This window comes from Camellia sinensis, chromosome 12, assembly GCF_055761805.1.
Source record: "Camellia sinensis isolate YWXY chromosome 12, ASM5576180v1, whole genome shotgun sequence".
Lineage (NCBI taxonomy): Eukaryota > Viridiplantae > Streptophyta > Magnoliopsida > Ericales > Theaceae > Camellia > Camellia sinensis.
The window spans coordinates 149,022,501-149,050,452 of NC_138972.1; the positions used below are offsets into that span (position 1 = coordinate 149,022,501).

A 27,952-nucleotide genomic window follows, 5' to 3' on the forward strand; every position below is an offset into this window, starting at 1 on the left:
TGTGGACTGTTTTGGATGTGGATCCCTCCATACTAAAAGTTTTGAAATATGTTTTATTTTTTTGAGATATTTTTCATGATATTTTTTGGGGACACATAAATTTTTCATACCCTGCCCCCTTATATTCATTCATCTGGTGTGTTGTTGTTTCTCCTAGAAAACAGTAGCAAATTATTGGCTCTATTACTTGGAAAATGGATATTGAATAGCTCTAAGGTTATGTTTGGCATGGGTTTTATTTGTTATTTTAGTTATAAAAAGATAAAATAAATTAAAAAATTGATAAGATAAAATGTCATATTTAAATTATAATTATTTTATTTTTTTTTCATAAAAGTTAAAAAAACTTAAAAAATCTATCTCATATGAATTGTTTTTATCCCTAGGGTTAAAATAACTATAAAGTTAAAAAATCAATCTATATATCAAACAAAGACTAAGCTTTGTTCGTCATTTTTTAAAAAAAAGTTAGAAAGTCACTATCTGATTTAAATTATATCACCTTTTTATTACATCATTTCAAATTTAATTCATATCCAATTTATATTTTACAAAAAATTAAAAAATATATTTATTTAGAACATTCTAAATAAAATGCGCACGATGGTCATAATTAACTAAGTTAGATTAGTTGTTTATTCTTGCACATGTCTAGTTAGGACGCAAGGGAATTACACCTCTAGTTAGGACACAAGGGATTAATTTTTTTTTTTTTTTTTGTCAATGGTAAAGATCGATTGTTTTTAAGAATCTTGTTGTATTGAATATTTTATTTCTTTTTTTTATAAGCCTCTTTTTATGGTAGATTAATGTTTGGAATATCAAATTTTTTACTAAATGAATGACTAAATGTCTCTGCACTTTTGTGGATCTCATTTGGTAGAAAATTTGAGACTTACAACATTTGCCTTTATGTTATACTATTGTTAGTGTGTGGATATATTTTTTGAGTTGTCCATATAGCTAATGTTGTTAATCGAGTGCCATATGGATGGACCAAGTCACAGAGATATGATGTGATCATATCTGAATCTGAATCTGAGATATTCAGATAGAGAACAAGAGTCTTAGATGGTATCAAGTTATCTATTTGGATAGAGATGAGACTCTTGAAGAAATTCATTTTAATCTCAATAGTGTGAGTTGTGATAAATGTTATTTTTGTAAAGGATAAAGTTCCATGAAATAAGACTTCTACGGAAAGTTGAACACTGATTATTATAAAAGTGAGACACTCCGTGAGTTTAAGGTATGTTTTTTTATTGTAAATTGTGTACTTGTGTTGATATCTGTGAAAGATAAGATTAACTGATTTGATCATCGGAGTGCCACTGAGTGAACGAACTACCGTGGTATCCTTATCTTCCTGTTAACGGGTGCTTGGTTTAATCTATACTGTCGTATACTCTCCAGTTAAGTTTCTTGTTTGGTTGTGAGGTTAAAAATCAACACCCACAATTAGTAAAAATTTTGTTAGGCTTAGATCGATAGAGTTTTTATCAAAATTTAACCAAATAACACAATGATCAAGCAATTGTGTTGAAATTCTATATCTTTAAAGTTCACGGATTTCCTTGAAATAAAAATAATGGCAATACAAATAAGAAAAAGATAAAGAGAGAAGAAAAAGATGATGATGTAAATGATTGAATGAACAATCAAATACAAATAAAGTACATTAAGACTACTCCTATTTAAATTTAAACTACTCCTATGTAAATTAGATCTACTCATAGGATAGAAAATAAATAGAAATTAAGTCATGTATGGATTTGTTGGTCTTTTACAATAAAGCCATTAATGGCAATTTATTTATAAAAAAAAATGAAGGAAAAAACTTCCATTATCTACCACTTAAATAACTATTTTTAACTTCTTAAATCTTCCATATTCTTTCTTACAATGCCATGTATCTTCTATTCCTTGAATTTTTAAAACTTGTTTTAACTTCTCTTTAATCTCCAAGATTTTTCAGCATAATAATAATAATAATAATAATAATAAGTAATAGAATATTTAAACCTAGTCATAATCGAAGAAAAATTTATTTATGGTGTAAACAATGCCCCCAACTCTTTAAGAATGAAAGCACTAGAATTCTTGAAGAGTTGTATGAATATAAATACATAATGGAAACTATGAAAATTATAATCGATTGCCCATATGTGTAAAAATAAAAAATAAAAAAAAATTGTTGTTGTGGCCACATCGAAATACTCCTCCTTTACTGTTATATAAAAAATAGAAATAAAATTCAGAATTTCTTTTTGCAAACTATTTCATCAAAGTTAATTTTTGATGTGAATCACAAAGCTATTGTGGTTGTTGGATGACAGAAATCATAATATCAATTGATTTTAAAAAATTAAATTTTTTAACAAAATTAACAATATCAAAAAATTCAAATTCATCAAATGTGAATTGTTAATGATTTTTAGCCATGTTTGGCTTAAAATCATACCCCCGAATTGAATTTTTACCATAATTTTGTGATGGTTGTTCATCAAATTTAGTTATGTTTGGCTTAAAACCATACCTTCCAATTGAATTTTCATTATCATTTTGTGATGGTTGTTCATCAAATTTAACCATGTTTGGCTTAAAACCATGCATTTCAATTGAATTTTTACCATCATTTTGTGATGATTGTTCAACATTCTTTCTCATATTTGACTTAAAATCACACCTTCCAATTGGATGGTTGACATTAAAATGCTCAATATCCTTTGACAAAAGAAATTGGTCTTTTTTTTCAATTAATGGCTTGAAAAATTACCCTCCAAGCATGTCATTTTCAGAACTTAATTTTTCCTTGGCCATGACTTTTGTAAATAGAAAGTTTTGGTTAGAAATACCTCTTAACAATTCATAAAATTTGTGCTTTTTAAAATTTTCTAATTTTTTACTCCAATGTTAAATTTCTCCATCAACTTAATAAACTTGACAACTAAGTTGATGAATTTTCCCCTCAAAGTAATTTATATATTTTTGCATCAAATAATAGGTGGTGATGAAATTATTTGAAATTTTTGCCAATCAAGAGAATTAATTGTTTTTTGTAGGGTTAAAATTTCACTCGTATACCAATAAATTTTATTTTCACAATACCGAATCATTCTTTCCATTTCATTTGTTATGCCATTATGTTGGCAAAAGGCATTAGAATCATTATACATGGAAGATGAGGCATTTCAATAACGGTGGTGCTATATACACCAATTAGTGTACTAACTAGTGTATCAATTGATGATATGACATAATTTAAGAAGCTTTGGGTATTTATAATGTGATTAGTGAGTGTGGTTAATAATAATATTATAACATTACACATTAATCGCATTACAAATACCCAAAACCTCTTAAATTATGCCACACCATCAATTGGTACACTAGTTAATACACTAATTGGTGCATATAGTATTATTCTTTCAACAATAATTCATACCCATTGGAACATTACTACTCCTTTGGTGGTTTGCATCCATAGGTGCACAAGATGTAAACATGCCACTTTATGGCATAATTTCTTGATATTTTGTCTTTATCATTTTTTTTTCAAGTTAGGACGGTGTTGCACTGGGCGTGCAAAAATTGTCAATAAAATTTTTGTCAGGCTTAGATCAATAGGGCCTTAACTAAAATTTCACCAAAAAATACAATGATCAAGTAATTATGTTCAAGTTTTATGCCTTGAAGGTTCAAGAACTTCCTTGGAGTAAAAATAATGACAATACAAACAAGAAAAAGAGAAATAGAAAAGAAGAAGAAGATGATGTAAATTATTGAATGAACAATTAAATTACAAGTAAATTACATTAAGGTTATTCGTACCTAAGTTTAAACTACTCCTATGTAGATTAGACCTATTCCTAAAATAGAAAATAAATGAAAATTAAGCCATGTATTGATTTGTTGGTCCTTTATAATAGAGTCATTAATGACAATTCATAGAAAAGATGAAGGAAAAAACTTCGATTAACCACTACCTAAATAATTACTTTTAACTTTCTAAATCTTCTATCTTTCTTACAATGTCATGTGTCTTCCATTCTTTGAATCTTTAAAACTTGTCTTAATTTCTCTTTAACCTCCAAAAATTTTCTACATAATAATAATAATAGTCAAGAAGAAAAAAAAAAAAAAAAAAAGTAACAAACATTTATCTAGTGGAGGAATAATTGATAAAAAATAACTATTTTTGATAAAAAAAAAATTGATAAATGTTTGTCCTAATTATAATTGATAAAAAAATTATTTATGATACAAATAACTATTTAAAAAATAAAAAATTATAGTTTTGTTCACCCATTTATCTAGTGGAGGAATAAAACTGAACACATATCATGCACTGCATGATGTGGCACTTTAGAATTAAAACCAAACAGAACTAATTTAATGGATAGTTCAATAATATGACATTAATTTGAATTTTGAAAAAATAAAAATTAATTTAATGAAAATAAATATAAAAAAAAATTATTTAAAAAAATATTTTTACTCTCCCAAAAAATAAAATTATATAAAAATGATGTGTTTTTAATTTTTTTCACCAATTTAATTTTTAGTTTCTTAGAAATTTTTTTTCTAAAAATAGATTCTAAAAACCAAACCAAACATAACTTTATAATTAAGAAAGTTCCAGCATTATTAATTTTAAAAAAAAAGTCATTATATTTCAAACAACATACAAGTTAAACAATACAAAATAAATTATATGATAATTTTACCTTTAAAATGGACCGTTCTTTGATTGTCCTTATTTAAAATAAGATTCAAAATTCAATATCAAATATCAAATATATTAAAATTAAAAAGTTAAAAATTAAAGTGACATAAGTTTCAAATTATAAAAACTATTTGTATAGTTCGCCAACATCCATCCATTAGATATACCTTAGAAAAATAAGTGAATATGTTGATTTAATTACATGTGATGTGGGTTGAGGTTTTTTTATTTCAAAAACAGTCTTTGTTTTAATTCACCTGCATTCATTCCATCATCTCTCTGACATTTTTTGTAATTTGAAAATTTCAAATTAATAATAATTAAGATTAATTATAAACATATACTTTGAAATTTATTTAAAATATAAATTGTCTTCTGTGCTATGAAAATTATATTTCATTTCTTAAAATTTCTAATTGCAAAACAAAAACTTATTTTATTAATAAAATTATCAAGCCAATTAATAATTTTAATAATATCCAAAATATGTTTCAATTACGGTAACAATTATGAAAATTTTATTATTGTACAAAAGAAACATTAGAAAATATATATATATATATATATATATTATTAATTCTATTAAATAAAAATTTTACAATTAAATTTTAAAAAAAATTATAAAAAATAAGCTGTATTTTAAATAAATTTCTAAAGCAAATAAAGAGTCCCAAACTAGGAATTCAAGTCAGTTACCTCGAAGAAAAAAGCCCGCCAAAAGATCAAGAAGCAGAGAGCCTCGCCGCCATTAAAGCAAACTCTTTCGAAGCTCTCATCGTCTCCGTTAATGGCGTCGAATTCTCGCTTATTCTCCGTCAAGATCATCACTCTCTGCTTCTTCACCATCCTCCCCATATTCTTCCTCCTCTCCACCGTCATCGCCGTACCAGACCAAGAACTTGAATCGATGCTGGCGGTGTTGAGAACCAGAGGCTACAACCTCTTCTGCAACGCACTCACTACCTCCGATCTCTACTTCGATCTCCTCGCCGGAACTTCCTTCACCGTCTTCGTCCCCACCGACTCTTCTCTCTTCGCTCTCGACATGACTTCTTCGGCCTCTGTTTACATCATCGCCCTCCGCTACCACATCGTTCCTCTCCGGTTATCCCTCGCGGATCTCCGGAATCTCACCTCCGGTTCCATTTTGCCCACGCTATTGCCGATTCACGATATTCAAGTTCAGAGGAGGCCCGAATCGGAAAACTTTACCGCCAATGGCGTTGATGTTGTGCCTGGTCTGTTCTTCGGCCGAAACATCGCGGTTCATGGATTGGGAGGTATTCTCAGTTTCAGAACTCAGATCGGTCTAGGTCATGGATCTTCGCTTCCGCCACCGGCAAATTTGTACAATAATCAAAGTTCCAGACCACCGGTGGTCGAACAACGTCACGATCCGCCGAGTGAGGTTTTGTATCCGGTGCCAGAACCGGCTAGTTTTGATCCATTTTCACCGGCAGATTCGCCGGAAATAGGAGATTTTGAGTTCGATATTTGGCCGGCGAGTTCAACTGTTCCAGCTATCGCACCGAGCAGAGAACAAGCAACAGTGTCAGTGCCAAAGGATGATGATACTCCCACGTACGCTCCTTCGCCGTCGATCGATGAAACAGAAGAAGATAGCGGTGAAGATTGGAGGCTGATGCTGAAGTCCACGGCGGCGATTCCGTGGGCTTTCGATACAGTCGCTCCTCTCGACTGCGAAGGGAAAGAGAGTGAAACCTTATTGGGCCACGTCAGAGTCCACCCTAGCAGTCCCCGTACTTGTCTCAGGTCATAAACACGTGATAAAACCCTTCTTCTGTTGTATTTCATCTTCTTTTTTTCTTCTTTCAAGTTCAATATTGTCGAAACTTGAAATTTTCCTTGAGATTTTTAAGAAAAATACAAGCATAGTGTGCAATGAATATTTGATCTGAAAATCAAACCAAACAACATAAATTATTAGTTCTGATTAATTGGTGTTTTACCAACCAATCAAGAGAGCTATTCTATTCTTGAAGGAAAAACAAAAAAATATCAATCAAGAGAATACATGTTTACAGTGTTTTAAATTTCAAAATAAGGTTTATTTACATAAAATTAAATTATGAAATGACATGCAAAATGTGGAACTAATCCCATATCTCTCTATTTTGTAATTTATTTTATAATTTAATTCTGTTAACTAGCATGATTGAATTTTAAAAATATTCTTACAATCGACTTTAAATAAAGAGAATGTTATTTCTGCCCATTCATGAGCTATTAACTAAAAACACATTTTACATTCGGATTAATAAATATGCTTCAATTGTCTTTGATAAATTTAATAAAAAAGCAACTACACAAAAATTCAAAATCTTGTGATCATCGATCATAACCAGCACCACCTTTGATAGACTGCCAATTAAGAGCCCACCAGATGATTGCCATTATTGAAATAATTATTGTTTTAGTCTTCGTCTAAGCCTCCATCATACCCCTCTCCATCACCATCGCCATAGAGATCATCAGCCGGGCCTTCTTGTTCCACATCAGCAGCAGTGTCACCATAGACAGGCCCATTAACTGCCATGTCATCAACCGGAGCTTCTGTCACCTCTTCCTTGGGCGGGCTCACTTCCATGGCCTTCATATTATGATCGCTGAAAAATTCTTTGTACGGCTTGGAAACCTGAAGGGAAGGTCCACACTTGTTAGCAACTATGCACAATTATTTGAACGATATAAGAACCAGTGCCAATCATTTAGTCCAAATTAGGGTATAAAATATTTCGGGGTAGGGTTGTAAACAATTCAAGTGTGGTTCAACAGTGGTTGTTCAAACTTAAGTTTCAAATTGTGTTCTAGCTCGACTACTTTACTTCACAAGCTAAATGAGCTTTAATTGGGCCGAGCTCAAGTAACTTAGTTTTTTGTAGTCCAAATAGGGTAGAGAATATTTGAGGTAGGACTGCAAACGAGTCAAATGTGGTTAAGCAGTAGGTCATTCAAACTACATTTGAAAAACTTAACAAAGTCTCAAATTGTGTTCTAGCTCAACTATTTCAACTTACAAGCTAAATGAGTTTTAATCGAGCCGAGCTCGAGTAACTTAGGTTGCGTTTGGTAGAATTTTGTAACTATAATTTGAGAGTATGAGTTGTATGTTGAGTTTGTAAGTTTTGGAATTATGATTTGAGTGTAAAAAATTTGTTTAGTAAAAAAATTTTGAAAAAAGTTTTGAATTGAGTGGGAAATTTTTGATGTGACATTTGATATTTGATACAAAAATTTACAACTCATAATCAAACATACAACTCAAAATTCTATTAAAGCACATAAAAAAATTTAAAAAATTCGAAAAATATTTTTTTCGAATATATAAAAATTAACATATTAATTACAAAAAAATAAAATAAAATTGGCCAAACAACCGGTGGGACGACCGGTTAGGCCAAATTTCGAAAAAAAAAAACTGAAAATCACGCTCTTAAATAAAGTTTTCTGCAGAGTTGTGGAAAATTAATTCCACAACTTTATCCGAACATCACATTCAAATGTGGGAGTAGAAAACTCGTTTAAAAATCGTTCCAAACAGAGCCTTGGATTTTTATAGTGCAAATAAGATCACCAAGCAAATTAGTAGGTTGTTCGAACTTATTGTGAAAATATAATGAGCTTTAAAATGCATTCAAGCTTGACTTGTTTAACATAGCAAATTGATCTTGAACGAGATTTTAATGAGTCAAACGTTAGTTGAGCTCCAGTAGCATTTCTCACTGATCAGCTATACCATAAAATTTTTTGGGATATTTAAGAACTATTTGACCAAATATCAAATATCGAGTTGCATAAAAGTAGTTATGTTAAAAATTAAGTGTGCACTGAAGGATATATGAAATGCTAAATTTTGTTGATGAGAACTATACCTTCAAGAGAGAATTTCTCTGCTCGGCACTCTCAACTAGGCTTTTCCAATGCTTATCCCCCCTCTTCAGAGTTGATGCTGAACCCACCACCTAGGATACAAGGGAGAGAATATGTAAGTTTTTAAAAACCATGGTTGTGATTTGTGTAAAGCCATCATCTAACTTTGGATGAAAAGCATACCAGGACAGAAGACCTTGCTCTGGTTATACCGACATTCATTCTCCGAAAATCAGACACAAACCCAATGCTCCTATCTTTGCTTGATCTAACACATGAAAAGATTGCGACATCCTTCTCACGTCCCTGCAAGAAAGAGAAGACATTTTAATAAAACAATCTGTTGGGCTGAAAATAGTAAAGACAATCTATTAAAAAATACAAAAACAAAACGGTTGAATGGGAAATATCATCCTTAGGCCATGATTGGATGGCAGGAATGCAGAAGCGGAATGGGAATCTCACTTCAAGCTTCTTTATTCTGTTGTTTAGGTGCATCCAAGAATAGGAATGTGATTCCTTCCTAGTTCAGTTCCCAATGCAGAACGAGAGAACTACACTAGGATGAAATCCTATTCCCACATCCTCCATGGGAAATCTCACATTCATGAAAGAATGTGATTAATTTAAGAATAATAAATGAAGTAGATTCCCAACCAAACTAAGCGAAACGCTTGAATTGCATTGACACAGGAATATTATTACTAGCAATGAAATTCCTAGTAATAGGATTCTCATTCCTCCTCGTCAATTTCTGCCATCCAAACATAGCCTTAAAATACAATCTCTATGCGCAGACATGCGTGGTGTGATAAAGAGTGTTGCAGATTATTCAAACCTTAACTACATTAAACAGAGGAATTGTGTAATAAAGTGAGCCATAGATTACTGAGAACTTCAATTACACAATTCCTCTGTTTAATGTAGATGCATGGAATGGAAGTGGTTTTAAAGAGCAAAAAGAGAAACAGCACCTGGAAACCATCAACGGTGTTAATATCCACTAATTTGTTTGACTCGACTCCAAAAGTATCCTGAAAGCGCTCACGGAAGAGCTTGACCTGGTGTCTGTAAGGAGATATAATTGCAAGCCGAGAATTTGACTTAAGCTCTGGATATCTAGTCACCATGGTACGATACAAGACGAGAACAAAATCAACCTCATCTTCATTTACCCAAGAACCACCTGAGGGTTGGGACTCTTTCCCCTCGTGTATGTCAAAGAAGCAAAAGGGTCCAAAGCAGCGGAAGTCGTGCCATTTACGTTTTGTCTCGGATTTAACATCAGACCCATCCTCAAGAACCCCATTGTAAAATTCTCTTGAAGGAAAGCTTCTTATCTGCATAGACAATGGATTAGAACCACTATGTGCAAACATTCTAACAATGAACAGAAGCCATATATGTTGGGAAAATAGGTTCCCATTTGCTGGCGGAAGCATCCACAATAAATACACATGCGTGCACACACAAAAAGAAAACCAACATTCAACGTGGTTTGGCATACACCAGCCTACGTCCACGGGTGAGAGGTAAATCCACTGTAGATAATAGAGAATACAATGCAATGGTAAGATAAATAAAATAAAACAAACAAACAAAATCTGACACCAATACCCGAGTTTTATGCTCAAGAGTAATTGAGTCCCTGAGCCCCATGGCTTCAAACTCTATGGTATTTTTACATCTTACACCCCTCACATATCTCTATCAGGCCCCTTGGCAACTAACCTCCGGATGCATGCGGTACTGGGTCTTCAGCATCACTACTTTATAGCCAGCCCTCTGGAATCTCTTGAACAAGCTCATGCCATACCTAAATCGGAAGGTTGCAGAGAGCACAATGGCAATGGTGTCAGGTGTGTTGAGCTACAGAGATGAAATGGGGCCATTATCACAAAATGATATTCTTACCCAAATTGCTCAGCTATAGGAGAAATTACAGTTGCTGGCAATTGAACTGGATCACCAACCTACAAAAAAGACAGAAACAAAGAATGAGAAAGAAAGTGGCCAAAAAAAGCATCACATCAGGAAGGGCATATATATACATACACACAGACACACCAAGTGGGATTATTAGAAGTCAAAATCATCAAGAGATCACAAATTTTTTTCCAGATTTTAGACAAGGAACAACAAGACGAAAGCATGGATGAGATACTTTATCCTGGCCCCTTGGGGGACCCGAGCAGCTTAGATCACATTCCCCCAGTAAAGAGACTTAAAATTCAAGTCTCCTTACCTTACCTATCAAAAAAGATACTTTATCATGATAAAGTCATATCCACATAAATAAAAATATATACATCAAGTCAAAATGTTGAGTTTCTATTTATACATAATCACGTTTTTAAAAGCATCAGCACTTGACAAAATTGAAAATCCACTGGTCTTACATTGGCCTTTTGATGCAATTCAAAAACAGATTTTCACAATACTAAAGTTGAGTTCAAAATTTGGTGTTAGTCTGTACAATTCGCAATTTCTATGTTTCTTGGAAGGCAGAGTTTCCTGTAATTGGAACATTAATCAGAATAGCTGATACTATCTATACATAAATACAGCAACTTGTGAAGACATTCCAATTCTCCTCTATTACTTTTTCAACTAAATGGTAAAGCAGGCATAGCAAAGTCTAACAAAAAACTCTAAAAAAGGGGGTGAAACTGTAGTTCACATGCACATTCACTTGTGCATAATTCAGCAACTACAATTAATAATCACCAACTTAATAGTAACTTGCATAGATAGAGTCTGAACAATTTTCGTATACAGGGGCACTCTATGGGAATCATACCTACAGTTTAAATCACCCATATTGAGAACAAAGCTATTGCTAATCCTATTTAGTTGCTTCCAAGAGCCAATTTTGGCACTGTTTGGACAAAGCCATCTGAAAAACATTTATTTGAAAGCAGCAACAACTCCTTTCAGAAAACATTTACCTGACATATCTTATTAGCTTGTGTGCTTTTGCTTATTTTATTGCCTTTGTAGTTATTGTAAGACCATAATACCATTTGATATTGACAAAAATAAAAAAACACACATTACACCATGAGATGTTAAACTGTAATGAGTTTTGGGGGAAGGTCTACCCCAGAACTACTATCATATATTTACCAGAAATACTTGTTTGCATCCATTGGCCAATGGAACGAGGGTAGCAGGTTCCACCTGTTGATAACAGAAATCAAAAGTTAAAATGACATTTAGAATGCCAATGATTCATGGCAAAGGAAAAAAAAAATGCATTACAGTAAATTACAATTGCTGCTCTTAAACACATCCACATACAACTGAATATACCCCACCCCAATCAAACACTTCCCATCCAACAAACGTTTGCATATAGAGGGGTGCACTGTGCTTAAGGTATGTTGTACCTATGTAGAAACTACAGAGCCCATTTTTATTCCTGATAGTAAATATTATGATCAGGATTATTCCCTCAAGAACGTCAAGACTCACTGCAGAGAAAATGGTGCAGACTCAAGCACATAAAATCCATACCCACTAAAGAGGTGGAAATTAAAGAACATAAAATATTACTTTCTTTGAAAAAATCACTCTAAAAAAAGTATAGACCAAGGTCATGGAAATTAAAGATTGACGACTATGAGATATACTTTAATGATTCACTCTCTGATTCAACTATGAGATGTGCTTTTAAAAAAATCCCCCACCATTTACTTCATTAAGTTCTCTTCTGGGAAAAAAAAAAAACCCTCTTTTAAGGCACAACAATACAGCAAATTTTAAGTAAAAAGGTTTGGTCCAAAGACATCACCACTCATGTCAATGAAATTAATATCCAGGTGCACATGCATCTGCACGCACAAACACAAACACCCATGCAAACGCATCTGCATGCACCAGGTGAGGGCTACATCCGATTCTCTATGCAAGCAATAACATTTTAATGAAAGAAGGTAGATAAAGCCAGAGCCTAAAATCTTTGGAAGGCTCCCAAGTGCTTTAACAGTTACCTATTTCTGAAATTATTCCTTCACTTGTTTATGTACAGTTTTAATCAAGTAAAATATCAGCATATAAACCGGTAATGAACTCAGTAAGTGAATTCATAATATAGGTGGCATCATCACCCGCATTAATAAGTAGCATCATAGAGGGTAGAGAAACGTACTGCTTGAGCAGCTTCATCGATTATAACAACATCAAAACTGCGATTTAATTTACTGAAAAGAGTTGAACCGCTGAAGCTAAGAGTGGAGAACACCTGCCAATAATACAGAATTACAAAGGAAAGTAATGTTGGTTTTAAAGTTCAATACATGTCAAAAATTACATACAATTGCTGCTTCATCCAGAACTGAAGCACGGATACTGTCTCTCTCCCTTCCTGCTCCTCCATGTTTGTGCTTATCAGTGGTCTGAAAATCCATGCCAGCAAGTTTTTGTTCCACCTAAAAATGCAAACCTTTAGACTCAAGATTTTTATTCAAAATTTAATGGAGTCAAATATGATACTGTGCAAAAATAAAAAAGATTACAAGATAATATGGTGGAGTTCATAGACATACAAGGTAATCCATGGAGACTGTGTGGACAGAATGATGTGACTTAAGACCAATACGCACAATTTTAGGGTTGTATGGACGGTCATTTTCATCACGAATACCTGAGAATAACCAGAAAAACAGCAGTGAGTATCCACACCAAAACCATTTTATTACCCTGGTATGGAAGTACTGCCCATCATATCAAGTGCACCTTGTATTCACAGTGTCAATTTTTTCAAAGTTTGAAAATAGAATGAAATGTATTCAATAAAGCATGCCTACATGAAGAAGTGAAATGGCAACATCACATTTTAGCCAAAAAGCCAAAAAGTCACTATAAATTGTCACATCACTCTCTCTACTTCTCTACACATCTTTTCGCAAAAAATTACTAAAATAGCATGTTCCCAAACGAGGCTAAAGTCATATTGCATTGTTCAAGGACCTCAAAGAGAACCAAGAGGGCCAACAATCAGGAACATCTCAGCAACATTGAAGCCAAGAAGAGAAAAATATGAAAAGAAAATAAGTTTCCTTTGGTTTTGTTTAGTAAATATAACCCTATCAAGTATGAGAGGGGGAATACAAAGAAAATAAGTTTCCTTTGGTTTTCAAAATTTTGTTTGGTTTGTGGTTTTTCTCAAAAAATTTCCAAAATCACTCTCTCTCTTACACATCAATCAATCACTTTTTCTCTCTCCTCTCTCCTTCTCAATCACTTTTTCTCTCACACATATCTACTCAATTATAACAAAATATCAAATCATCCCAAACTCCAAAACTATTTTCAAAATATACAACCAAACAAACCAAAAAAATTTCTAAACTCCCTCCCTAAATTTTTTTTTGAAAATCACTCTCTCAAAAGCAAACCAAACACACCCCCAGTGTCTGCGTATCAAATGCAGTAAGTTGGTGGAATGGGCAGCTTCTCATCTTATCGGTGAAAGTTGATGGTTGTTAGATAAACACCTTGGGGGAGATGAACTCACACCCACTCCTTACTTAAAGGTTACAATATGGACAAGTTGTTATGTTGTTGCCTATTTGCTGCCACTATGTAGATTCTGTGGACGGAAATGAATGCAAGAATGTATCAAGATAATTATAGGGATGGTAAGACTATCTCAGGGGAGATTATAATAACTGTCAGATATGTGCTATGCCTTATTAGAGATGTAAGAAGTTGTCAGCCCAACAAATGATTGTGGACTGAGTGGCGTTTTCTGAATTCAATCTTGGTGGGTAATGTCTGAATTCAATCCTGGTTTTATTTATTCATCCTTTCTTTTACTTTCTTAAAATAAAGTTAATACAAAGTTTAACTTTGACGAAAGTGAGAGAGAGAGAGAGAGAGTCGCATAACAAAGCAATATGGAGAAAACCAAATTGCATCCAGTAAAATGGCACTCTGGAACAAAAGCAAACTAAATTGCAGAAAACAGGATGATATGTATCAGACAGACACTTATACCAGTGTTTAGAAGGCGCCACACAATCTCATCAAGTGCCGAGTTTGATGGAGCACATACCAGAACACGGACACGATATTTGCGACTGGAATTAACCACTTCTGGTTTCTACAAAATGTTCTGGAGTAAGAATATGCTGTGGCTTCCAAGATCATCATTATGGCACAGAAAACTTAAACATACCAGTTCATTGCCGGTGGTTGGGAAAAACCCGTCATCACCATTTTCGGGCATCTTCACATCTCTCGGATTAGTACTACTTAACCATGGAGATGCTTTCTCCCAGTGATTATATCTGCTAAAACAAAACTTAAAAAATATGAGAAAGAAGAACTCCGAAAAATATGAGGAAGAAATAATATATTTCTGTTATATTCAAAACTTCTTATCTTACAAGACCAAATGACACTCCTTATATAGGAGATATTACAAACATCATTATAACCCATTATATGCCACTTACATATTATATATTACCACTATCTACCACTAACATATTATCACATATTCTATACATGCCACTATCTACCACCAACACCACTATCACATATTCTATACATGCCACTATCTACCACCAACACCACTATCATATTATATACATGCCACTATCTTATTATTAATACAAATTTCCAGCACTCTCCCTCAAGCTGGTTTGAAGATATCTTCCATAGCCAGCTTGCTAGTCAGCTTATCAAATTGCTTCTTGTGTAGTCCCTTCGTTAGCACATCAGCTAATTGTTCACCTGTTGGAAGGTAGGTCATACAGATTATGCCAGCATTGATTTTCTCCTTGATGAAATGTTTATCCACTTCTATATGTTTTGTGCGATCATGTAGAACTGGATTATGAGCTATAGATATAGTTGCTTTGTTGTCACAATAGACCTTCATAGGTGTCGAGAGAGAAAGCTTTAATTCTTCAAGAATTCTTTTAATCCACATTACTTCACAGATTCCATGGGCAACAGTTCTGAACTCTGCTTTTGCACTACTTCTAGCTACCACATTCTGTTTTTTACTCCGCCATGTAACTAGGTTCCCACCTACAAAGGAGCAGTATCCGGATGTTGATCTCCCGTCTGTAACACTTCCTGCCCAGTCTGCATCTGTGTATACTTCAACTTGAAGATGTCCATGTTTCTTGAACAGTAAGCCTCTCCCTGGAGTTCCTTTCAAATATCTTAAGATCTTATAAACGGCCTCAAAGTGCAACAGTAAGCCTCTCCCTGGAGTTCCTTTCAAATATCTTAAGATCTTATAAACGGCCTCAAAGTGCTCTGCCCCTGGTGAGTGCATGAACTGACTTACCATGCTGACTGCAAAGGCAATATCAGGCCGCGTATGAGACAAGTAAATCAATTTCCCTACAAGTCGCTGATATTGTTCCCTCTCTTTGACTTCTTCAGCCTTAGCAGCTTGTAACTTCAAGTTAGGCTCGATCGGAGTCTCCACCATCTTACAACCAAGCATACCTGTTTCTCCAAGGAGATCAAGAACATATTTTCTCTGATTAACGAATATACCTTCCTTGGATCTTGCAAATTCCATTCCAAGGAAATACTTGAGGGCTCCCAGATCCTTAATGTGAAATTCTTTTGCGAGTTTCTCTTTGAGGGCTGCTAACTCTGCTTCATCATTACCAGTTAAAATGATGTCATCAACATAAACAATCAAAATTGCAATTTTACTGTCTTTTGAATGTTTATAAAATATTGTGTGATCTGCTTGACTCTACGAGAAGCCACAACTGATAACTGCCTTCCCAAAGCGTTCAAACCACGCTCTTGGTGATTGTTTGAGTCCATATAATGACTTGTTCAATCTGCATACTCTGTCGCTTCCAAGTCTCTGCTCAAATCCCGGCGGTAGGCTCATGAACACCTCCTCTTCAAGATCACCATTGAGAAATGCATTTTTAATGTCAAGTTGATGTAGAGGCCAATCTGAATTTACTGCAAGAGATAACAGTACTCTGATGGAATTTATTTTAGCAACAGGAGCAAACGTCTCCTGATAGTCGATCCCATAAGTTTGAGTGAAGCCTTTAGCCACCAGTCTCGCCTTGTATCTCTCAACGCTTCCATCTGCGTTACATTTTATCGTAAACACCCATTTACACCCAACTGTTTTCTTGTCTTTGGGTAGATCAACTATCTCCCAAGTACCACTTCTCCTTAAAGCATTCATCTCCTCCATGACTGCTAATTTCCAATTCGGATCATCCAATGCTTCCTGTATATTCCTTGGAACAAACAAGTGTGAAATCCTAGATGTGAAAGCTCTATGGTTTTTAGACAGTCTTTGATAGGAGAGGTAATTTGCAATAGGATGTTTAATGCAATTTCGGACACCTTTCCTAATTGCTATAGGAACATCAAGGTCGGAAATAGAAGGAACAAGATTACCTAAAATTTCGATGCCAGAACTCGGGTGGACATTCGGGTCATTAGGATGGACATTCGGGTCATTATTCCTCAGATGAAATCGCTTCCTAGTATAAACCTGAAGCTCAGGATTTAGATCATTTTGTAGTACTTCTCTCCCTAAACAAGAATCTTCTTGACTAGGCACCATAGAACTTGGTTTTCCTAAGTGATCATTATCAGACAGATGTGGTTTTTGTGTAGGATAAATGACATTGGGGAGCGGGATAGAAATATCCCAAAAACGGTCTTCTACTCCACTTGTCTCCCCCTGAAGAGAAGTGTTGGGGAAATAGGATTTTGTTTCCACAAATGACACATCCATACTCACATGAAATTTCTTGGTTTGAGGATCGAAGCACTTATACCCCTTTTTGTTTGAGGAATAACCCAAAAAAACACATTTTATAGCACGGGGGTCAAGTTTTGAACGAAATTGACTGGGAACATGAACATAGGCAGTACATCCAAAAACTTTGGCGGGTAAATCAGAAAACAACCTCGTGTCAGGAAAAAAAGTTTTGAGACAATCAAAAGGTGTTTTGTATGTTAACACCTTTGTAGGCATCCTGTTTATCAAATAAGAGGCTGTTAAAATTGCTTCACCCCATAAATACTTAAGAACGTGCATGTAAAACATTATAGCACGTGCTACTTCAAGTAGATGTTTATTTTTTCGTTCTGCAATGCCATTTTGTTGAGGGGTATCCCGACATGTAGATTGATGAAAAATTCCCTTTTTTTCCAAAAACTCACCCAGCTGCTCATTGAAATATTCTGTTCCATTATCAGAATGTAAAATACCAATTTTGGTTTGAAATTGGTTTTCAATCATATTGTAAAAATTTGTGAATAAATTTTTCACGTCAGATTTTTTATTCATCAAATAAATCCAACATAAGCGGGTATGGTCATCAATAAATGTAACAAACCATCTTTTACCAGAAAGAGTAGTGATTTTAGAAGGGCCCCAAACATCACTATGAATCAAATAAAAAGGTTTGGAAGCCTGGTAAGGTTTTGGCAAATAAGTAGAGCGATGAAATTTTGCAAAAATGCAACTTTCACAATGAAAAGAAAAACAATCAATCCCTTTAAATAATTCTGGAAATAAATGTTTCAGATAAAGAAAAATAGGATGTCCTAGCCTATAGTGCCATAGCATTATTTTTTCTCGAACAGAGATTGAACTAGTACTATTAAAGCTCTGAGCTTTTTTATTACTAACAGGTACTTCATCAAAGTAGTAAAGACCTTCAAGCATCCTAGCACGCCCAATCATCATCCCCGAGTTCTGGTCCTGAAATTCACAATGGGATTCAAAAAATGTAACACGACAATTAGAATCCTTAGATAGTTTACTGATAGACAAAAGGTTACAGGCTAAGTTGGGGACGTGAAGAACAGCATTGAGATTAATTTTCTCAGTTAGTTTAATAAATCCTTTTCCTGCAATAGGTGAAAAACTACCATCGGCTATTCTGATTTTGTCATGACCAGAACAAGGGAAATAGGTACTAAATAAATGGGAAAAACTAGTCATGTGATCGGAGGCACCGGAATCTATGATCCACGGAGAGAAGTTTAGGCAAGAGAAGGCTTTAGGATTTCTACCTGTTTGTGCCAACAAAACACTAGGAGTACCGGATGAGGAGTTGGATTTTATCAGCTTTAAGAGTTGATCAATCTGCTCTTTGTTGAAGGAACCTAAATCGGCTTCATTAGCAGTAGGAAAGCCACGATTCTTCTCTCCTTGTTTGCTGCTCTTCCAGTTGACAAGTTTGCCATGGATCTTCCAACACGTTTCGCGTGTATGGCGAGGCTTGTTGCAAAAATCACACCAGACCCGTGGCTTATCATCAAACCTGCGCTGGTAATTTGCAGCCTTGTTGGCCGCAGCATCGCTAATTAAAGCAGAAATTTCAATTGATTCACCAGTACCTTTTTTCTTAAGCATGACGCTCCTTCGGCTCTCTTCCCTTCTGACTTCGGCAAATACTTCGCCAATGGATGGGAGAGGAGGTCTGCCAATAATTCTTCCTCGCACTTCATCGAACTCAATGTTGAGGCCGGCAAGAAACTTGTAAATACGGCTGTCTTCCACAATTTTCTTGTGGTGGTTGCAGTCGTCAACCGATTTCCATTCGTATGTGTTGAAGATGTCAAGATCCTGCCATAACCTTTTCAACGAATTGAAATATTTGGTGACGGAATCATCTCCTTGACGAATCTCTCCCAACTTCAAAGTTAATTCGAAAACTTGAGATTGATTTCCTAGGTCAGAATACATCTGACTAACATTATCCCACAACTCTTGTGCAGTAGTATAGCACATGTAATTAGAGCTTATATCTTCCTCCATGGAATTGACCAACCATGTCATAACCATGGAGTTTTCAGCGTCCCAACTGTCGAATAGCGGATCATTAACAGCAGGAGCCTTCTTGTCACCAGTGATGTAACCGATCTTTCCTTGCCCACGGATATACATCCGGACAGATTGTGACCAGCGGAGAAAATTATCACCATTTAGGCGAATGGTGGTGATTTGGACAGAGTGAGAGTTGGACGTTTTCACCGGAATGGCAGCGGCAGGGGTTGAAGTGATTTCGGACGTGACTTCCGACATGGCTATGACGGTTTTAGGGCTGCTGTGTTTTTTGTTGCTCTGATACCAACTTAAAAAATATGAGGAAGAAGAACTCCGAAAAATATGAGGAAGAAGTAATATATTTCTGTTATATTCAAAACTTCTTATCTTACAAGACCAAATGACACTCCTTATATAGGAGATATTACAAACATCATTATAACCCATTATATGCCACTTACATATTATATATTACCACTATCTACCACTAACATATTATCACATATTCTATACATGCCACTATCTACCACCAACACCACTATCACATATTCTATACATGCCACTATCTACCACCAACACCACTATCATATTATATACATGCCACTATCTTATTATTAACACAAATTTCCAACAGGGTGCAATTACTGCAACTTGTTACCACTTAAGAACTCTAAAAAGTGTCAACACTGGTTATCAAAAATTTAAATTTTGATCTTAGATCATAATTTTTTGCCACTAGAAAAGTGGGAGTGAATGCGGAGATCTTAGAAACTGAATGGACTTTTGAATCCAACATTGTTAATTCAAACAAGATTGGTCTAAAATCTCATATTTGATCAATCACGCTATAAATAAAAAATTAATTCACGGAATTTATGGAAGTTCATAGAAGTTTGAAACTAGGGGCAACATTACTTCCTCTATAATTTTGTGTTGAATACAATGACAACTTTACATTTACTGCCAAAAGAATTTGAAGTGCATACATAATTTGAATCTTTCGCTTAACCTCATATCTTGGGTTTTGGCAAGCCTGACAATGGTAGAGGGTAGAGTTTGAAATGGGGCCCTCTCATCCTCAGCCAATCCAGCCAAAGATCCAACTTATATTTGGAAACCGCACAGTGGCCCACCTCAATTATAAAAACCAAAAAAACAAAAAAAAAAAATTCACAGAAGTAACCCAACATTTAAAGAAACCCTGGACTATCAAAATCAAATATAAATCCAATGAATCTTAAACAATCACAACCTAAGAAGCACGGACACGGACACGTGACACGACACGGATACGACACAGACACACCGACACGTTAATTTTCAAAAAATAAAGGACACGACACGTGGGAGACACGCGTGAAATATGTAATTTTATATATTTATTATATGTTATATATATTAATATATCATTCAAAGATAATACAAAATGCAATATGATACTAATTCCTACAAATTTATATGATTTTTGTTTCATTATTGTATCTTAAGTTATTTTGTTTAAACTTATAATTAGTTTCATATGTGTCTACTCGATAGACACGTGTGTTTATATGATTGACATGTGTGTCTTCCAAGTGTCTAAAGAGTGTCTGGGTCTTTAAAAAAATTTAAAAATTAGGACACGTTTTGAAGAGTGTCGGACACGTGTTCTAAGAGTGTCCAAAGAGTGTCGGTGTCCGATACGGACACGACACGAATACGTCACCTTCTTAGAAGTGTCCTTGCTTCTTAGATCACAACTAAGTTCAACTCTGAACTTGAATTAAGACAAATTTGCATTGAACTTGAATCTTTGTAACTATATAACTAGTTGATAATTGTAAGAAACATCATAACATGTTTGAATAATATAATAAAATAAAAAATAGTTACTCAAATCAAATTTAGGTTGGTGCACTGAGTAGCATAATCACCCAATTTTCCTCCATAAATCATAATTATATAGAAATTTAAATGGATAATATTTCTAAGGAAAAATAGCTAGTTTCTCCAAGCGCTTGAATAAAATGATGCAAGGAGTCCCATTACCAGGCATCCTATTTGAGGAACCAACCACAAATCTAATTTACCCATAGTTTCACAATCGTTATATCACCTACTAATGCTTAGCTTCTTAAAGTTAATGTGATTGAACGCAATAGCAGAGGTGTCCACCAGGCTTACCAAAACTAGGTTCTCTATCTTCAAGGAGGTCACGGTGTCACATAATTTGAGCTCACATTTGAAGATAAGAACACTTTCCCCAGCACCATTGTGTCCACTTTCCCCTTTCTCATTTTAGATTTTACTAATCACAATTTGTCACGCAATCCTAGACCCTTCATACACCAGGAAAACAAAAACTCAAGTCCTAATTTTAAGAGACATCATTTTTGACTTCCCTGACCCTCCATACTCTTTTCCCAACGTATCTTTATAGTTCATGTTGCTGAGCAAGATGTAAATTTTTCATGAAACACTAAATTTTTTATGAGTTTTGAATAGAATTTTGGATTGTTTGTTTGGTTATGAGTTTTAAGTTTTTGAATCAAATATCATATGTCACATCAAATCATTTCAAACTCAATTCAAAACTCTTTTCAAAACTCATAATCAAACAAATTTTCCACACTCAAATCATAATTCCAAAACTCACAAACTCAAAATATAACTCTATTCTCAAATCATAATTCTAAAACTCTACCAAATGCTACCTAAATTTCCTCAGCATTTTGATGCATGGCACCCTTCCTCTAAAACTGTAGAGGTAAATTGAAGGCACAAGTCCTTTAAAAATCCCTCAACCACAAACTCAAATGTCCAACAATTCCATTTAAAAATGGGTGGAAGCGAGTTTTTTTGGAGTTTTTCCGGAGTCTAGTTCCCCTTCGAAAAGAACGCATTAACCATTCCATATAGTGTTCAAGAAAAAAAGCTTCAATCTTAAAAAAATTCCTTACAATTACAGAAGTTAAATCAATGTGGTGCAAGGTAATTGTCTTTCAGCAGAAACATTCTATGCAATGTTTGTGGAAAAGCATAGATGAGAAAAGTTCACATACAAAAAAAGCTGTTTCTCTAATAGCCCCTTGAATAGGAGGGCGAAGGCTTTTTGAAAAAGTCTTTTTTGTCTTGTAAATGTATTTTTTTTTTTTTTCTATTTAGAGAGAGGGGGCTTCAAGTTCCTAGGAAGAGCCGTACAAGGCAGCTCATGTACGGTTCGGGAGCCGAGCCCCAACACAGGGGCTTAGGGCAACACTTGTACAATAGCCAATTCAAGAAATCTCCAATCAAATGAAAAGAATCCAAAAACAATGTGAAGGCAAAGAAATGAATTAGTGACCAAGACATACTTTTCCTGAATCGGCAATTCTGGTCCACGCTTTATTCCACGTGATTTGCCCCTGCATCAAACGGAAACCAGACTATTTATCAAAGGAATGCACGATATCTTATTCTGCAGTTGATTCTCTACCCTAATAAGATCTTTTGGAAGTAATGCCGTACAAATAATACTTTGATAAACAGCTATTATAAAGTAAAAAGTAAAAGCACACTCAATTTATTCCACATTGAGTGATCTTTAGCATTATTTGCACAAAGTGGCTGCCCTCAAGTTCGAACCCACAACCTCTAGATTGAGGGACTGAGTCTGATGATAAGTTATCATAAGAATCTAATATAAAATGAACTACACTTGGTAGATACCTACTTTGTGTTTATTCTTGCTGGAGTTGCATGTAAGATGGCACTAAGGAGCCCAAGAATTGTTTGTGTTTTACCTGTTCCAGGGGGCCCCTGAAAGGAAGCATATGCCATTAGATTCCACACATCCATATGGAGGTCCAAAATTACAGCCTCCAACGGTCAGCCCATTTAAAAAAACACAAATTGGGAAAAAGACATCTGATCTTGTAATAATTACTCAAGGTTGCACTTAGCTTGCATCTGAGTTATATAAACACTGTTAGTGGCCACAACAAATGCATGTGTAGTGACAATAGGCTATATTAAGTTGGAAAGAAAAAATAAAGAACAAAAATCATATATTTTAATTTTTGAAGGTTACCCATGCAAAATTTAGTAATTAACTGACTATATGAGCAAGATTCGGTTGCTGAACAGGATTGATTGTGTTAAATAAATGTGCTTAGTTACTACAACTAAATGAACAATAGATCAAGAATGAACAGGAATAAAAATAATCACAATAATATTGGAAGTATAGGACACACTTAGATGAAGATGAAATACAATTGGGTAAAAATAAACAACTAGGAGCACTTAGACATAGATCAAACCTGTATCAGAACAAATCTTTTACGGGAAAGACCTACCTGCAGTAAACAAGAATATCCATTGAGTAAATTCATGACAAACTATTGAAACCAAATTGACATAAACTAGTCAGAAGCAGCTAAGTTGACATAAAAGCAAGACCAATTAAGAAACCTTTGAGTAAAGACTCACACGAATGGCGTCCAGTTGAGATTTATTGTGATTACTTTCAATAGACTCCATGAGAGGTCTGGGGATTTCCCAAGCCTGGTCTTCAGAAATATAATTGCTTTCAGCAGCTGCTAATATCAAATCCTTGAATGGAAGGGATTTAATTGACCGTAGAGCAACATATTCTCGAGCAATAGTTGATAAACTGCAAATCTGCACATTATGTTACATTTATGCTGATTTAAAATCATAGGGGGGAAATGTCTGAAATAAGTCCGAGATATGGTTTTTCTGGAAAACAGAATAGGACAAACATATTAATAGGACCTCTGTGTTTGTGTGTATTTGTGTAACATTACTGGTAATAATCATCACAAAACAGCAGCATGATAATCATGATGAGGAAGATGACAATGACAACGACAACGGCAAGGATGAGGAGGAGCACAATAAAGACAAATAGTAATGATGATGACAAGGATATTGCAAGCAACCTCCAATACAAACCACAAATCATACTGTGACTACACCTCAGTCAATGACATAATTATCATATACAACATTTTCACCCAATTCAGTTACACACATAAAATCAAACCTACAGAAAAAACGACCACAATGAGCATGTCTTCCAAAAAGTTCTGTTATCATAATCATCCTAAAAAGCCTGCTTCTTGGAAACAAAATTGTACATTCCAAGATCTCTTAAAGCTTAATGCTTGAAAACGGCTTTTTTCAAACACTATTACACAACAAAGATATTACTTATGCAAGACAAAAATCAAATTTTAAATCTCAAATATAAACTTAATGCAAATCATGTGGAATCTTTAGTGTATGTTCATTTTAACCATCACTTGTTGACTCGATATCGAGCTGATTATGAAAAATCATATGAGAATTGGGAGAAACTTACATTGAAGATAATTTTCAGTGTTTCACATAGCATAAGTTGAGGAAAGAGAGTATACACTGTTGTTTTCAAATGATGAAGCTAACTTATCTAGATATACTCCTCTAAACTTAGCAAATGAAGTTTATGCTGAAGAACAACCAAACTCATCAAAGGAACAAAGTCAAAGAGAAGAGATTTCACATTGAACATGGCCAAGAATTCCAAAGTAATCAAGTTCTAGTGATTCTGCACTTTCGGAAGATCGAATGTAAATCATGTACTTCTTTATGAACATACAACCATGAAAGTTTTTTGTTTTACACTTTCTTGAAGCTTTAATGCAAATCACGTATCTACTTAATGGAGAAAAAAATCTGCAGTAACACATTTTGTTATCAACTGTTATCTATGCATTGAAAAATTTGTGTTGATATTTCATGAATATATCTACATTTTTGTGTATAAAAAATTATTCATAAACATATTAATTTACATATATAAAGGTATTTCAAATATTGACGCTCTCGTGCTCCTACTCTCACTCTTGCTCTGCGTTCTGGTGACTTAGGTTATGACATCTGCTCCTCCCAATGAAATTTTACCAACTTGGGTGCACTAGGATCAAGCCAAGTATATGGTAAAAAAAAAAGGAAAAACGAATCCGTTGAATAGTAAGTAAACATTCTGCCACTAAGCCTGCAGAAATATTTCATCCCAAACATTAAAGAATTCCCCACCCCCTGCCTGGCTGAAAAAAGAAAAACATACAATTACGTACAACAGCTGTCTCTATAATAGAATCATACCTTCAGCATGCGTAATGGTTTGTTTACTTCAGAAACAAGAGAAAGCATATTCAACAGCCTTGGACACTGTTCGACTTCATCTGCATTTGTCCGTTTGACTTCTCCACTTAATTGCATTCTAAGTGTAACTTGAAGTTTATTATCATTACGATGCTCAACAAGCGCAAATGCATACTTAGTTGGGAGTTCTTTACCCTCTCCAAACTGCAAAATGATACCATTGATACATGTAAAACAAGGGTTTTAGCATATCGAAGATTATTCAAAAGGGAAATAAAAGATTCAAGCAAAAACAATGCCAGTTATGATTTGGAAGTTTTAATTTGTAACTTGCCAATCTATTAAAAAATTTAATAACCAGCCAAAGACAACAGTTGAACATGATCAAATAATTACCTGCTTTTCTGAAAGCAGTAACAGATCATTCTGTGATACTGACCCCACATCTACAAGTATAATAGTTGGCAAGTGAAACCCATCTGTCTCATTACATTTGTTTGTCAGTACAAGCTGCCATTCTGCTTCTGCAATGCCCAACAAAACATTTCAGAGAGAGAAAGAGAGGTCATTTTCTCAGTCACATTTCATACCTCTAATCATACACAAAACTAGAAAAAATATAATAACGAAGCCACGGGAAATGTCACACACACAGAGTAACTCTCCCTTGAGAGACAGAAGAATACATTCCTACCATGACAATGACATCAAGACTATTCTCATGATAACATATATAAGAAAAACTGGTTACAGTGTGCAAATTAGAATGCGAATATAATGGGAGCAGTTGTTCCATGACATGGAATTACATCATCAAGAAGTTTATTCCCCAAGCAACTGCTCTATAAATAGAACTCGTATCTTTCATTGGAAGAAGCCTTTTTCGCTATCAGTAACTAAGGGGAAACTCTGCTGAATTGAGACCGGAGAGATGACAAAAAGCTTGAAGATCAATCATGAAGCCTAGGGAATATGGAGCCCTACAAAGCTACAACTTACTGTAAAAAAAATAAAAATTTGGAGTACAGATAAGAACATCATATAGTAGTTTTACTGGGGGAGAGGGAAAGGAGTGCCTGGTGAATGAACCTGGAACATATTCACCAAGCCTTCCTTGTCCCGCGACCCACCCAAGCTTCCAATAGTAAAGAAGCTGACCACCTTTCCAGGGAACACCCTATTGCAGTGTTTGGTTCACTGAAATGAGACCATAATGGAATGGTCATTCCGTTGGAATGCTCATTCTCATGTTCATGTTCAGTCACCACCGTTCACCAATATAGGAAAATGGTCATTCCATTCCTGCCTAACAGCGTTCCAACAACCCAAACACAACCTGAATCTCTTGCTCTCCATGGCTTTTCCAGTCATGTTGATGGATATCCCACTTAAATCAGTGTCACACCTTTTGTGTTCTTTCTTTCTTCTTTCTCTACAAGTTGAAAATGTTGTGCATTGCGGTTAAAATCACAATAGACAGTTTTTGGAAAAAGATTGAGACTCACAATCTTTTCATGGGTCTCTATCTAGCATTCCTCTTTTTTGTTTTTCTTTTTTTTTTTTTTCATGGGTCACACCAATCGTTATCAATGAAAACAGAATATAACATATACACAGACATAAACATACATACATACATACATGTATGCCTATAATTGGCCAGGAACTATGTAAAATTTCAAATAAACAAATTGCTTGAGGAAAAACAAACAAGGGACAGAAAAATTACTTTCTTCGTCGTCTTTTTCTTGGAGGATCTGTGCTTTCACTTCTTCAAACAAAAGGGGCTCAAATGTTGCCAGATAGTCATCAACATCTTTGTATGTATTCTTCACTTCCCTCAGTCCCAAACCACTTCCGTCCTCAATGTTCTTTCTATTTTTCGACTTCAAAACAAATCGCGTGAATTTAACGCATTGAAATTTCAATAATCACATGAATCGAAACATTAACATTTAAAAATCATACACAGACAAATATATATATATATATATATATATATAGAGAGAGAGAGAGAGAGAGAGAGTAATTACTCCGGAATCTTGGATGAGGCGTAGATAATCCCAACTGAGAACTATTTTGTAGAAGCGAAGAACACTTGCTTCTTCTTCGAGCTTGTTCTTGTCCACGGCCATCTCACCTCCTTCCCCAGAGAGAGAGAGAGAGAGAGAGGGAAGCAAGAGAGCAGGGTTTAACCTTGCAGTTGGGTTTTAGAGGCTGCTGTTATTTTCCGCAATCTCTCAATTCATAAATTTCGCATTTTTAGGGCAAATAATTCGCATTTTTTTTATTTTTTATTTTTAGTGGTATTTTATTAAAATTATTTTTATTTTTTATTTTTTGTAGGCAAATTTAAAAATTTTAAAAAAATATAAAAAGTCTAAAAAATATTCACTTTGCTTGATTTTAGTTTT

The 27,952-nt window shown here is 34.5% G+C and overlaps 2 protein-coding genes across 6 annotated transcripts; one reads left to right on the forward strand and one right to left on the reverse strand.

Annotated features, from left to right (window-relative positions):
* Positions 1-5,266: 5,266 nt before the first annotated feature.
* On the reverse strand, positions 5,267-27,802 carry MAA3 (P-loop containing nucleoside triphosphate hydrolases superfamily protein). Of its 5 annotated transcripts, none has more exons than XR_014345708.1 (21): positions 27,572-27,802; positions 27,268-27,424; positions 25,935-26,062; positions 25,539-25,742; positions 23,859-24,050; positions 23,690-23,725; positions 23,101-23,186; positions 22,742-22,792; positions 14,799-14,910; positions 14,618-14,723; positions 13,165-13,262; positions 12,934-13,047; positions 12,768-12,860; positions 11,744-11,797; positions 10,532-10,590; positions 10,349-10,433; positions 9,592-9,957; positions 8,801-8,923; positions 8,620-8,709; positions 7,054-7,382; positions 5,267-6,641 (listed from the first exon to the last, which is right to left on the reverse strand). XR_014345708.1 is itself a non-coding variant. In XM_028239725.2 (20 exons), the coding sequence occupies exons 1-20, from the start codon at positions 27,671-27,673 to the stop codon at positions 7,161-7,163; spliced, it is 2,478 nt and encodes an 825-aa protein (XP_028095526.2). In that variant the 5' UTR covers positions 27,674-27,802; the 3' UTR covers positions 6,836-7,160. The 5 variants fall into 5 exon arrangements, 3 of the variants coding, with proteins under 3 accessions (XP_028095526.2, XP_082753832.1, XP_082753833.1); XR_014345707.1 differs by having other exon boundaries at positions 14,799-14,913; XM_028239725.2 differs by lacking the exon at positions 5,267-6,641 and having other exon boundaries at positions 6,836-7,382.
* On the forward strand, positions 5,514-6,641 carry LOC114295488 (uncharacterized). The gene has a single exon (XM_028239721.2). The coding sequence runs from the start codon at positions 5,514-5,516 to the stop codon at positions 6,504-6,506; it is 993 nt and encodes a 330-aa protein (XP_028095522.2). The 3' UTR covers positions 6,507-6,641.
* Positions 27,803-27,952: the final 150 nt, after the last annotated feature.